This window comes from Delphinus delphis, chromosome 19 (assembly GCF_949987515.2).
Source record: "Delphinus delphis chromosome 19, mDelDel1.2, whole genome shotgun sequence".
NCBI classification, from domain to species: domain Eukaryota; kingdom Metazoa; phylum Chordata; class Mammalia; order Artiodactyla; family Delphinidae; genus Delphinus; species Delphinus delphis.
In genome coordinates, this window is record NC_082701.1 from 42,690,134 (window position 1) to 42,704,533 (window position 14,400).

General features: G+C 36.0%; 2 protein-coding genes across 8 annotated transcripts in view; one reads left to right on the forward strand and one right to left on the reverse strand.

The window, feature by feature from the left end:
- Positions 1-14,400, reverse strand: part of NF1 (neurofibromin 1) — a 251,530-nt gene that overhangs the window by 55,247 nt on the left and 181,883 nt on the right. The gene's annotated exons all lie outside the window — the stretch shown is intronic.
- On the forward strand, positions 1,294-10,930 carry EVI2B (ecotropic viral integration site 2B). Of its 2 annotated transcripts, none has more exons than XM_059996369.1 (2): positions 1,294-1,982; positions 8,766-10,930. In XM_059996369.1, the coding sequence occupies exon 2, from the start codon at positions 8,795-8,797 to the stop codon at positions 10,148-10,150; it is 1,356 nt and encodes a 451-aa protein (XP_059852352.1). In that variant the 5' UTR covers positions 1,294-1,982; positions 8,766-8,794; the 3' UTR covers positions 10,151-10,930. The 2 variants fall into 2 exon arrangements, with proteins under 2 accessions (XP_059852352.1, XP_059852353.1); XM_059996370.1 differs by having other exon boundaries at positions 8,780-10,930.

Consider the following 14,400-nt stretch of genomic DNA (forward strand, 5'->3'; position numbering starts at 1 on the left):
CCCTTCCTTCTGATTTAATTAGAATGGGGTGAGCTCGAGCTCCAGGCATTGATAATTTTTGCATAATTCCCTAGGTCACTGCTCTTGGTCATCAAATTCAATTCTTAAAATTTCCACAGCTCCAAAGATCTAGGTTACATTTTTTTTAAGGTTACCTCTTAAAATGAGAGGGGGGAAAAAGCATCAATTTTATTATCAATTTATTACCAATTTATAAAAAATCCATTTCCTAAATAACAAATCATAACCACATTATTTCAGAAAAAGGTAAACATCAACAAAGGAAAAAGGAAAGCAAGAGAATACTCATGCCAATTGTGGTACATCAGGTTATCTTTTGAGGGGTAAAAAGGATCAGACTTGAAAGGACACTGGTTGGGCAGAGCTCCCATTCTGTGCAAATAAAAAATCTGAGATTGTGTACTAGAACAAACAGTGACAACACAAAGCAGTCCTTGAATCAAGTGTCATATATAAATACTTGTCAGTAAACTGAAACAAATTAGTGCCTTTTTAAAAAGAAGAAATTAACTAGACAACTACTTTCCTATTCAACATACATTTTCTCACAAAACAGAAAGCTATTGCAGGAATATTTAAAATTCATCACTCACTATCTTGGCTATTAAACACAGATACTCAGATTGACAGTATCCAATGGTAACTCATGAAAAGTGGCTCCTTTCCCAACTTGACCAGTGTTTAAAGATGATAGGTTAAGATATGTTTTGAATTCAAAATTTAAAAGTTATCTTTGAACTAAGACACTTTTGTTTTCTACCCTTGGGGTGCTATGGTCCACATGCTTATTAATCCAGGGATTTAAAAATAGTGAAACAAAAGTTTATACCATATTTAAAAAGTTTATAGCATATTGTATACTATATATATAGCAAATTATATTACATAAAATAAGTTTATAGCATATTTAAAAAAAATTATTCTTTTTGTACCAAGTTTTAAGTGCCTTGAAGTTAAGAACGAGGTCTTAACAATCTGTGTTCCTCTGCAGTGACCAGGGGAAAGCGGGGCATGGTTTAATGCTTACTGTATCTACTATAATAGGTGCTATGCTAGGCACTTTACACTTATCTAATTCCATAATACATTTATAAATTAAGAATTATGATCTCCATTTTTCAGATGAGGAAAGAGGCTAGAAGGTGACGTGCCCAAAGAAATCTGTATTCAGACTGACTCATACTCTTCTCAACATACTTTGCTTATTAGTTAACTTATTTAAAAAATGATTCCCGATTTATTTTACTTTGCACCGACACTTACTTTGTCGGTAACCAAAGAGCTGTGGACTTGAACTCAAAAATCATTTAGGAAAGTATTTGGTCAAAAATTAATCACACTTTTACCTGGGCTTAGCCTAAATTACGTATGAGGAAATAACATTAACATTTACTGGGTATCTACTGTGTGTAAGGCATTTACACATGTTATGTTATCTTACTTAATCCTCACAAAACTCAATAATAGAAATACTCCTCCGGAGGAGGAAATGGTGACTCAGAAGTGCAGCGACTTGCCTAAGGTCATACAAGAAAACAGGATACATCATTCATTTGTTATGAAAAGAAATCTCACTATGGGTAATAACCTGACTGGCAGTTTTTCCTTACAACATATAATTTTCTCTCCAAGGTTCTATTTTAAATTACATAATCACATTACTAGAGAGTCTCAAATGTTTACCTCTAAATGTTAATTAAAAGCACTCAAATCATGTAGCTCCAAATTGTTTCAAAATAAATTCTGTTAAAGTAGTACATTTCTTAGTCATTTTGTGGCTTACTGCACTTCCGGAACCAACTATTGATAAACTTCCTCTTTTTCTACAGAAACCATTTCAGTTTGCTAAAGGACCATTTTTAATCTGAACTGAACCACCCCTTTTGCTTTCTTAGCCAAATGACCAAAATGTCCAGTTAGAACAAGAATTCAGCATTCTGCAAAACAAGTTAACAGCTGAGGTAAGACAATTTTCACACTGGTAATCTGGTTTGATCTTTGCTTTATACAGAATTTATTTTTAAAACTAAAATTTCATTATTATTTTAAACTTAAAGTCTGAGAGTCTAAAGATGTCTATAACAGGTATTGTGGTTTTGTTGCATGGAATTTTAAAAATTCAGTGTTGAAAAAACAATTTTCACCTAGGTTTCTATAATGTTAAACCCTTTAAAGTTTATTGATTCACTATGTTTGTTGACCTTAGCTCTGTAATTAAAAGAAATAAATCTATAGCCACGACAGAAAACGCTAAGGGTTGGAAATAAAACTAGAATTCATGGGGATATGACTGAATTTACAACCCCAAAATACCAATTGCTAAAAGTTCTGATTTGCTGTCTATAAAATTCTCCTGTATATAAGCATAATCCACAGACCTAAATTATTTTTACTTTTTAAACCCCTTTAGTTTCCATGGTAAGAATGGTCACCTTCGCCTAATTAAAAAAAAAAAACCCAAAGGTGATTAGATGAGATATTCAATTATCATCATATATGCTTTATTTTTCACACAAATAGAATTTTAAATTTAAGTAATAATGATGACATGAAAATATTATCCTTCATTTTTACAACTAAGAGAAAACTGCTATGATAAAATGTGTATATATATACTCATATCATCTACATATTTATGTCATGTATTATAATCTGAGTCTTTGGTAAACAGTGTAAAATAGATATAGAAAAAAATACCCACAGAATAGAAAGTTGTTAATATGGAGAAAAGATGCTTATTCTGTAAGTAAGCTGGACAATTACAAAGTGAATATCCTCCAAAATAAAAACTGCAAAGAGTTTACATAGACTTGTAATATAACAGTTATAAAGTGGGTGGTGATATCCTATTTCAACATTTCATTAAATACTTACGACTTTCCCTCATATAAGTCCACTTTGGATTTCTTCTAAGTAACTATTACAGAAGTTAAAAAAATAAAGATTTGTATCTCTTTTTTTTGGCAAGACTTGTCTATATATATAGATATATTTTAAAAATAATTAATTAATTAATTAATTTTTGGCTGCGTTGGGTCTTTGTTGCTGCGTGCAGGCTTTCTCTAGTTGTGGCGAGCAGGGGCTACTCTTCGTTGCAGTGCTCAGACTTCTCATTGCGGTGGCTTCTCTTGTTGCGGAGCACAGGCTCTAGGCATGTGGGCTTCAGTAGTTGTGACATGCAGGCTCAGTATTTGTGGCATGTGGGCTCAGTATTTGTGGCTCACAGGCTCTAGAGTGCAGGCTCAGTAGTTGTGGCGCACGGGCTTAGCTGCTCCGCAGCATGTGGCATCTTCCCGGACCAGGGCTCAAACCCGTGTCCCCTGCACTGGCAGGCGGATTCTTAACCACTGCACCAGGGACGTCCTGTCTATATATTTTTAAAGGGTCAGTCTCAAATGTAGAGTTTAATAGTGCTTGTGTTTTTCAACTAATGCCTATATAATTCTACTCAGAAGGAAATTATGAATTCTGAATAAGTCTGAAATTGTTAAATATAAATCTGATGCCTATCAATGTCCAATCATTGGACATTAAAAATCACCTCAAATATGACAGCTTATAGGCTAACCATTCAAAACTCCCAGAGCTGTTTTCATAGTCACAGGACTAAAATGGTTTCCTGGTAGTTCTTGTCCAACCTTTTATACAAGACTAACTCCAAAAGTTACTAACATATCTGTTCCCAGAGAGCTCACATCTCCTCCCCTCATAAAGCATTCCTATTGCATAATTTTACTACGAATGTAACAGAAGGAAAGAGCTCTAGTACAGGACTGACTGGTTTCTGTATCAGTGCCACTGTTTAGAGCTGTGACACTCTGGCAAGTTACCCAACTTCTCTGTGCCTCAGCTTTATCTGTAAGATGATGATAACATCACCTTGCTCATTAAAATAGGATGGTGCTGAACATTTGGCATGTACTCAGTAAATGGTAGCTATTACTATTGATAAAAAATAATCATCAAATAATTCCTATCATAGTTCAAAGTTAATTTCCCTTTCTGCCTTTCCTCAAGATATGGAACTGCTGTGTTCTTCCTTTTCTGGTTTCATAACATTACTAGTTGGAGATACAATAAAATTTAGGTACACTATATTTTAATCTATTATATTATAACATTATATCAAAGTAACCGAAATTCAAATGATATTTTTGATACTGCTACCTACACTTGCCTTGTCTAGGATATGCTATCCAAATCTCCTTGATTCCCCTTAAAAGACGACGACATCTCTCTTATCATATCCAACTTAGCATCAATTTTAAATGCTAAATCCTTTATGTACTTATGCATTATATCTATGAGAACATGTCTAATATATGGGGACTCCTACTTCACTATAACTGCCTTTAAAATGCTTAGTTAAAACAGCTGATTTTTTTCTTCTTTTTAAAAAATGTTCTAGACCAAAATCACAGACTTAAACCTCAAAGTCCAAAACTAAAATAATGAGCAAAATACTGCCGTGTAAAAGTAGACAAATTCAGGGTTTCCCTGAGCAGCAGACTAAGGGATTTCTAGAAAAATGCTATATAGATTGTGCATAGGTTATTTAGAGTAATCAACAAGTATGCTTCTGGGTAGTGCCAGGAAAAAAAGGGAGGTGGGGAATCTTAAGGATACTTAGAACAGATAGGAGAGCCTGAAATGAAAGGTAAGTGAGTTTGAGAAGGTGGGTGATTTAAGTCCTGTCCTCCATTTTGGGAAGATCGTTCCTCTTTGCTGGTTCCCTGTATCCGCAAAGACGGAGAGCAGCATTTTGTGGTTCCTTCTTTCTTCTACTTCAGTCTTCTCCCCCAACATCTAATTTTGTTCACTTTAACCTTCTACCCTAACTTCTTGCTAAATGCATAATCACTATTTATTCTTCAGCTTTTTTATTAACTTTTCTTCAATACCTTCTCTAATCCATTTACCTTCCCCTTTTCCATGTATTTGCTGCTTACTCTAAGTTTTGCTTTATTTTTCTCCTTTGTGTTATTTTGTATTTCTTTGTATTCCTTTTTCATTTCATTTAATCCAATATTTTCTCCTCCTTTTTACTCCCTTGCCCCATATGGTTCTTTCTTTCTACCCTCTTTCCCTGCAGAAGCAATGTTGGTATTTCAGGTATACATGGCTTATATATATATTTAAAATACATATGTTAAATAACTTTCTGCATTGGTAATAACACTGGCCTCACTGTCTCTGAACTAGAAAAAAAAGCCAGTTTCTTCACTATTATACCCCCTATTTATTCTTTTTTAAAATCCTGTTCCTTTTTTCTGGACTATTCTGAATTGCTGTAGTAGAATTCTAAGACATTCTAGTATTCTGACGTAGCAGACCCTAGGAGGTTAGATAGCTAACTGAGGAGTTGGAGAAAGGAGTAGGATAGGTAAAAAATAGAATTTGGTTTTAATATTGCTGTAACCCTTAAATGACAAGTGGCAAATCTCATACACTGAAGGTCTACGACGTTCCTATTGACAAAAGAGGCTATGAACCTATCAAAATTGATCTTACAGACTAAACTGGTCTGATAATTATATTCCTATTTGGGTTCTTTCCTTCTTTAATGCCTTTTTCAGCTAACTGAAAAAAGGAACTGTGTGGGTTTTAAAAAAAATTTAAGAAAAGTCACAAAAGAAGAAACACTTTTTTGGCGAAGACAATTCATGGCCTATGTTTTCTGTTGCTTTGGATGGCATTTTTTGAAAACTAAAGTGAAACTCTAAAGAATAACACTTTCCAATGAGGCCTTTTTTGGGGGAAGGGGTAATCTGTAAGAATAGGAGGTAGGAACTGCATGGATGATAACCAACTAGAGATGATTTAAATTCCCATATTTATGCCGAAAGTTTCAATTTTTTTCCTTATTAAACCTTTTGCAAAGTTGATATAAAGCATAATTTAATAACTCAGATTTTACCTTCTCTGCTTACATTCTGGTAGAAGTATTAATAAACTGAAAAACTGACATGGAAAAGAACCAAGAAGCCCAATATAGGTTAAGCGTTTACTGAGCTGCTGACATATACAGCAGCACTCTGCTGTAAAGGAATCAAAATATAAAGACATGAGGCAGCTTGGGGGTGGCAGAATAGAGCATATGCTTTGGAATCAGATGGTCCTGGGTATAAATTCCCAGTCTGCCACTAATAATGACATAACATTCAGCAAATTGCTTAAAGCATTTGAATTTCTCTCTTTATCTATAAATCAAGGATTACTCCATCTTTCTCAGAGTTATTTAAAGGTTAAATGAAATGAAGTATGGAAAACACCTGAGACGGTGCAACACATAGGATGTTCTAGATAAGGAATTTTCTTTGTTTCTTTCTGCCTTCTTCAAGGTTCTTTAAAATCTTGTTTGAGGGGGTGGGGATAATAAAAAGAAAATGTGAAAAGTAATTTAAAAAACACAATTATTTAAGAGAAAAGAAGTGTGAGTGAGGTACATACATGAAGAATTATCTAAGGAACTATAAAGATAACAAGAACTTCGGGGATTCAGGGAATGGCTGAGCTCTTTGGGCTGTGGTCAGTCACAGAGAATTTGGTCTAAGAAGGGAATTTAAGCTGAGGTCTGACAGACGAGGACAGGTTCAGTTAGGCAGCCAGAGGGGGAAGAAGAGGCTGGGTGTGGAAGAAAGAACACACTCTCAGAGGGTGAAAAACAGCATAATGAAAAGTGTCTGTTTAGTAAAAAAAAAAAAAAAAAGTGTGTGTTTAGGGAGTATGTAAGATAAGGAATGAGAAGTTTCAGTCATGAGATATGAATCTGGACTGGTAATCTTGAGCCAGGTGGAAGAAAATTCAGTTTAGAATTTTTATCTTGACAGCAATGGGGAACTCTCAAGCAAGGGAACAGTAACCTGATCATACATGCTTGTAAGAAGACTAATTCATCAGCAGTGTGCAGGGGGTTTAAAGGAGAAATATTTTAAAATTTAGGCTTTAAGTATTACAGAGAAAATAAAGAGACTGTACAGGAAAAAAATTACGTCTTTTTTTCTACTGTGTACCAAGTGGCAGAGGAGTAAGCAATGAAAACTACTCAAATATACTGAAAAATCTATTTGCAAAACTTGAGGGAGTTCTTCTTCTATTACTGTATCCTGCACAGACCATCAAATCTCTCTCAGATTGCCTAAAAATCAGAGAAAAACTATAGTTTCAAATCATACAGACCAGGATCTAAAACCCTGAGATTTTCCTTTCCCTAATGTTAAGAAATAACCAAATAGTTACCATTGTGTTTAATGATGTGCAAAACAAGTATATTACACACGGAGCTGAAAAGCATCCTCACTTGACAGATAAGGCATTTGAAAACAGGAGAGATTAAGTGACTAGTTCTCATGGTTAGATAGGTAGTTAGGTGGTAGAAGTAGAACTGGAACTTAAAACTTTTCAAGTTTTAGCATCTGCCACATCCCACAAACTTATAGACGTGCCTTCTTTTCTTAGGTCCTTTATGTTGTTCCCCTGGCTGGAATATTTTATTTGCTTAATTAATTCTTACAGACCTTTCAAGATTCAGTTCAAGTTTTACTTCTCTGAGAAACCTTCCCTGAAGCCCTCCCAGGCTAGCTTAGTTCCTCTGTGCATCTTCTGCAAACCTTTGTGAGAAAACTTATCAAATTATATTTATTTATTTATTGTTTCTACCAATAGAAACTTAAAAAAAAATTGGGGGGGTATCTCCTAAACCAGAACAGGGCCTGACACAATGGTGGTGTTCATCAATTAATAAGTGAAGGCAGCAGCAAGACTGCTTACTCAGCCAGATTCACAGAGCACTTGAGGATTCTGAGCCTAGGACGATGAGTTGAATCGAATCCTTTAAAAATATGAGGTCCTAATATAAAGACACTGTGCTGGACACTGATGCTGCTGCAAAGATTATTTAATACAATAGGTTCTGTGCGTGAGAAACTCACAAAGGTAGTACCATTAACAAAAATAGAGAATTTAGGACGGGAGTCACTATCGAGATGAAGATGAATTCTGTTTTTAATATGTTCAATTTGCTGATCGTGATATATATAATGGAAATGTCCACCAAGAAGTCACACAAATGGAACAAGAATTAAGGAAATTTAGGCTGGATATACAGGTTTGGGAGTTAGAGCATAAAGGTAAGAGCTGAAACCTTACAGATTCAGGATTAAGAAAAGTAGTTAAGAGTGAGGACAGAGTACATATCAAGTTATCAAGTACCATATTTAGGACGCAAGAGAAAGACAGGAGCTAGTGAGATGAGCATGAAAGAAAGATGACTACGAAGAGCTACTCGAATAGCAGTGAAGGAGTAATCAACAGTGTCAAATGTGATCAAGAGAGGAAAAAAAGAGAAAGAAAAGACCACTGGATTAGGTAATAGACGGTTACTGGTGTCCTTCGAGGCAGCAGGATCAAAGTATTTCTAGCAGTAAACAGAGGAAAAAGTAGCATGCACATGGTACCAGCATATAGAGCCTATGCATTTGAGACGTATGACTGTGAAACGAAGGACTGTAATGTAATAAACCTACAGGGGCAGCAGGGCCAAGTACAGATCTTATGAAAGCAGAGAGATCACTGCCTATGAATTCCAAATGTTATATGATAAATTAGAGTATATTTAAGAGTTGGTCACATTAGCCCATAGTGTATCAAGTCTAAATTAGGAAAGATAAGTACTTATCAAATACCTACCTACTTTATGCCAGATAGTAAATGATACCTAATTGTCCTTCTTTCTTTTATTATAGAACTACTGGTAAAGAGGAAACATTCTGAAATGGATCCCAAATATTTCACCATAATTTTGTTTTGTGGACATCTGAACGATACTTGTTTCTCAGAGACAGAAGCAGCTACAACAGAGAAGCAATCACAGTCTCCTATATTTAGAACATCAAGGTCATACGTCTCAGCTAATTCTCAAAGCACAACAGAGAATCCTTTGGGTCAACCAACACAATTCAACAACCTTTCTTCTGGACAACCAATAACAACTGCCGAAGTTGCTGCTGGACAACCAACACCAGATGTCAATGTGTCCTCTGGGAAACCAGCAGCACATACTTCTGCTGGACAACCACTTGCCTATAATGTCACCAGACAACCAATACCAATGGCCAACACCTCCTCCCAAGGGACAGCACTACCTGTGTTCACCTCTGCCAGACAACGATCAACACCTGCCCATTCTTCTACCAGACAACCACCAGCATCTGTCTGTACTCCCACTCAACAACCATCATCTATCCACACCTCCTCTAGAAAATCAATACCACCAACTGCTCATAATCTATCCATACAACCAACACCAACTGTCAGAAGTTCACCTAGGAGTACACCAGGATTCAACCTAGAAACTACCACTAGAAACAAGAGCCCACAGAAAACCAATTCTAATTCAACAGTGGCCATATTAATTGGTTTAGTTCTGACTGCTATGGTGGTAGCTATAATCATGATTGTATTGTGGAAATGCTTGCGAAAACCAGTGTTACATGATCAAAATTGGGCAGGTAGGTCTCCATTTGCTGATGGTGAAACCCCTGACGTATATCTGGATAACATTAGAGAAAATGAAGTGTTTCCAAAACGTACATCAATTGTTTCACTTAGGGCCTGGAAACCAAGCAAAAGCACACTTTTAGCAGATGACTTAGAAATTAAGTTGTTTGAATCAAACGAAAACATTGAAGATTCTAACACTCCCAAAACAGAGAAAATAAAAGATCAAGCAAATGGCACATCAGAAGACAGTGCTGACGGATCAACAATTGGCACTGCTGTTTCCTCTTCAGATGATGCAGATCCGCCTCCACCGCCTCCTCCCTCTCTTGATTTGGAAGGACAGGCGAGTAACCAATCTGACAGACCCACAGTGACAACTGTATCTCCTCTTCCAAATGATTCCACCAATCTCCCACCACCTCTGGACTGCCCCAATCACGTCTGTGAAGATCATGATTCTGAGTTCAAACAGTCATTTCCACCTCCCCCTGACTCAGTTAACTTGACCCTGCCTCCAGGAGATTTTATGAAAAACCAGGAGATCCAGTGTCAGCAGTTCCCTAGTCCTCCTGACTTTGATCAAAATCTCAATGAATCCCTGCCACCCCCACCTGCAGAACTGTTATAACTACTACCTGCTTTTTAGCTGATTTTCTATTCTTCTCAAAGGACGCCAATCTTTTGTTTTTCTTCATGTGATGAAATACATTAAATGGCAATTGGTAGCCACTTTTGATTTTTATTCAGGAACTACCTGAAATCTGCTCAAAGCCTATGTGCATAGGTGGAACTTTAAAAAAAAAAATTATATAACAGTGGTCTATTTACTGGCTATAGGCCCTAACTTTAATGTACAGTACATTTTACATATGTGGATGGTATGTGTATCAATAACTTAGCCGTTTTGGAAACAAGCAATCTACATATGCTTATTATTACCCAATAGATATTTTTTTCCCTGAAAAGCTGTGTATAAAGTTACCTTGAATAAATAAAATTTTATTTTTCCATTTCAAAGTTTGAGGGAGTGTGTGTGTGAGAGAATTTAAATATATACTCCAAGTTTTAAACAAAACTGTAAGTTTTAAATTAATACCTCGGGTATTAAATAAATATTCCAAGTGTGTAGGGATGAGAGATTAAAATGCATGTCTATTTGAGAATAAATTTCCTTTTAGCTCTCATTGGAAACTGTCAGACAAACATATTAAAGCATCAAATTGAGGGGCTGAGTTGGGGACATTTACTCTGAAAAAAATACGAGCACACACCATAAAACGTAGACATTTTTCTTATCTTGTTGGGGGAACACAAGTTTTAGAACTAACCACTTTAAAAAGTTTCTTCTTCTTTTTTTTTGGCTGTGCTGCACAGCTTGCGGAATCTTAGTTCTATGACCAGGGACTGAACCCGGGCCCTCAGCAGTGAAAGTGTGGAGTCCTAACCATTGGACTGCCAGGGAATTCCCAAAGTTTCCTTATATGCCTCAAGCACCCCCCAAAAATGAAATCTTATAAAAGAAAAACAAAAAAAAAAACCCAAAAAACACACCAAACCTCTATGGCTTCATTCCAAATTCGGATGACTTTTTGCAGAAAAAAAGGATTGTATCAAAATACAGATGGTTCTCAACTTTAAAAAAACTCTTAACTACCTTTCTTACACAGAATTTCATCTTTTATTCATTACCTGACAAGTGATAAATCTGAGTTATCAGAGTAGGGGCGGGCCCAATCTTTGTCAAAGTTAAGACGGAGAGAGTCCACTGGCTGATCCTTGTGGAGATGCCAGCCCATGCCTGCAGAAGTGCTCCTCTGCCCAAAAGCGCACATTCTCCCGCCTTACCCCACCCGAACTCGGGGGACAGTCACTTAGAATGAAAGACGGAGGCCATAGTGGTAACCTACCCTTGGAGAACCTCTCATAGCTCTGGGATTTTTCAGAATAAAATATGGTATTTACTGGCAGCACTGGTGTTCAAGAAACCAATAAAGCTCCACCTTAATAAAAACTAGCAGGCTTTTGGACACCGAAATTTTATATACAATGTTTCTCTTTAAATCCTTTAAAGAGTACCTTACTGACTCTTAAACAACTTTTTATCTGCAGACACACTTCCTTTGCACTTCTTATTTTTCTTGAATAAGCATGATGTTTATTGTCATATTACACTGGTTTTCCTCTGTCTTCCACATTAAAAAGTTCTTTCATGTATTTTTCAAACTTACCATTTTTGAGGTTAATTTATTTAGCAGCAATTAGGAGGTTAAGAATTTCTGCTTATTCGTTTGAATTTTAAGTATTCTAGTTAGGGTAAATAAAGGATAAAGTTTTTATATTTGGTCAAGACTTTGACATGCCTTAAATCACCATAACCTTTCTTGCTTTACATATAGGATTGTTACCTAACGGGCTCTTTCCATACTTTTGCTCTTCTTTTTCATCACTTTCTTTTCCTGACCTCTTGAAGGAGCAGTATTGGGAAATACCAACCCTCATAGACAAATCAAAGAGCTGATGACCTGGTCATAGTCGTGTCTGATTTCTTCAAACACTACAGAGGCAGCTTTTCTCCTTCTGTTCTTTGTACAACGGAAGAACAGACTCCTGTCAGCAGCTGCTTTTTGTTTTTTAAGAAATTCTCTGCCAGGGGGAAAGTAATTCCTATTTACTGAATGCAATTTTCCCCACTGAGGTCAGTGGAAGCTGAGCAGCCAAACAGTGGCAATCCTTTGCCTAATCAGCAGAAAGAAACGCAAGCTAAAGAAACACAGGAGAAAAGAAAACGCTGGAACAAAGAAAAACCTACAGAAAAGACTAAAGAAGCAGAATTCAGAAGAGAAAGTTTATTTCATGACTACGGCAAAAGGACAAAGCACAGGGGAATAAAAGGTAGACTGAACTACATACTACACAGCAGTGGTGCTCTTACCAGATCCCATTAACCAGATTCAGAACAACCCTCAAGACCATCTAGTTCAGCTCCTTTTATTTGTTAAATGCTGAGAAAACAGGCCCAGAGAGAGTAAGTGACTTGCTTAGAAGTGGTAGTGAAAGCTGAGTTTGTTACCCGACTCCTGGTTCAGCATTCTTTTCACTAACATAGGACCAAAGAGCACCTACCTCACACATTGCAACATACATTTATCACACATGTATTCCATTTGGTGTTGGTGGTGGGCAACACAATGAATTAGATGAGAGTGACTCTAATTGTTGTTATTACCTAGTTCTGAACAAAAAGTGAAGTAGCAAAATATATGGGCACCTATAAGTAAAACACTGCGATATTAGTACATGATTAGACAGATCAATGGTACAGAATGGAAAGTCCAGAAACAGACTCAAATCTCAAATCAGTATTGGGACAACTGGATAGGTACTTGAAAAAGATGAAACTGGATTCATACTACATTAGAATAAACACCAAATAAATCAGAGATATAAATATAAAACATGAAATTATATAAAAAATAGAAGAAATATGAGTGCATTCCTTTATAATCTGAAAGTGGGATAAACCTTCCTAGTTGAGACTCAAAATCCAGAAGCATTAATTAAAAAAAAAAAGGAAGTCCAATTACATAAAACTTTTAAATGTAAAACAAACACTATTAAAAAAGAAAAAAACATACCTTTGTCAAAAGACAAAGGACAAACTGGGGGGAAAATGTGCAACTTAAGTTAAGACAAAGGGCTAATATCCCTAAAGTTTAAAAAACTTAAATACAGACTGTGGCGGGGGGGATACCCACAACACACTAGAAAAAAACATGCAAAACATATAAAAGATAGTCACAGAAGAAAAATTTAAATGATCCTTAAAAACATATATAAAGCATACAACTTTTCTTATAATAAGCAAGATGTATTTAAAATTGAACTGAGATACTATTACCCATCAGATGGAAATAAATCCAAAAGGGAGAGGCCACGACAGTGAGAAGGCTGCGTACCTCAAAAAAAAAAAAGAGTGGAGCAGAAGTTGTCATAAATCTGGTCTTATTTTATAAAGCCCCTAATGAAAGTTTTCCCTTTTACATTATTTCATGTAATTTAAAAACAATGTAAATTGTTTTCTCAGTAAGATAAAATGTGAAACGTTCTGAAGAAATCAACTAAAATTTATGCTATTATTATTATTATTTTTTTTTTTTGCGGTACGCGGGCCTCTCACTATTGCGGCCTCTCCCGTTGCGGAGCACAGGCTTCCAACGCGCAGGCTCAGCGGCCATGGCTCACGGGCCCAGCCGCTCCGTGGCATGTGGGATCTTCCCGGACCGGGTCACAAACCCGTGTACCCTGCATTGGCAGGCAGACTCTCAACCACTGCGCCACCAGGGAAGCTGCTATGCTATTATTTTTAAAACATAAAATCAAATAAATGGTCATTCATATAGTACCAAAGATGTCTCTGGAGACAACAATATTCATATCCACTGACCAAAGTAATTTCATGAAGAAAAAAATCCTTAACCCAAAAGACATCAAATAAAATACATTTACTTTACTACATGAACTGATAATTAAAAGAATTAGATGCTCATTAAAAAATGCAGCCTCGTTTGTGCACAGCCTGGGTCAAACAATCCTTTGTATCAGAAAGATAAAAACAAAATAATCATACTTAAGTACTTATGTACTTCTCCAAAAGATGAACAGTTAGGTGGTTGATAAATGTGAAAACCTGATTGTATATAATAATCACCATATTTGGTGGGGGGGGGTACATAAAAAAACCAAACAGATTGTCATATGTTATTTTAAAAAGTGATAAGACAATTGTACCATTTTAGAAAAAATAAAAAGGCAGAGTTAAAAAATAGTTAAACTAATATCTTAGAAAACCATCCACAAGGAAGGTCAAAGTCATTTTCA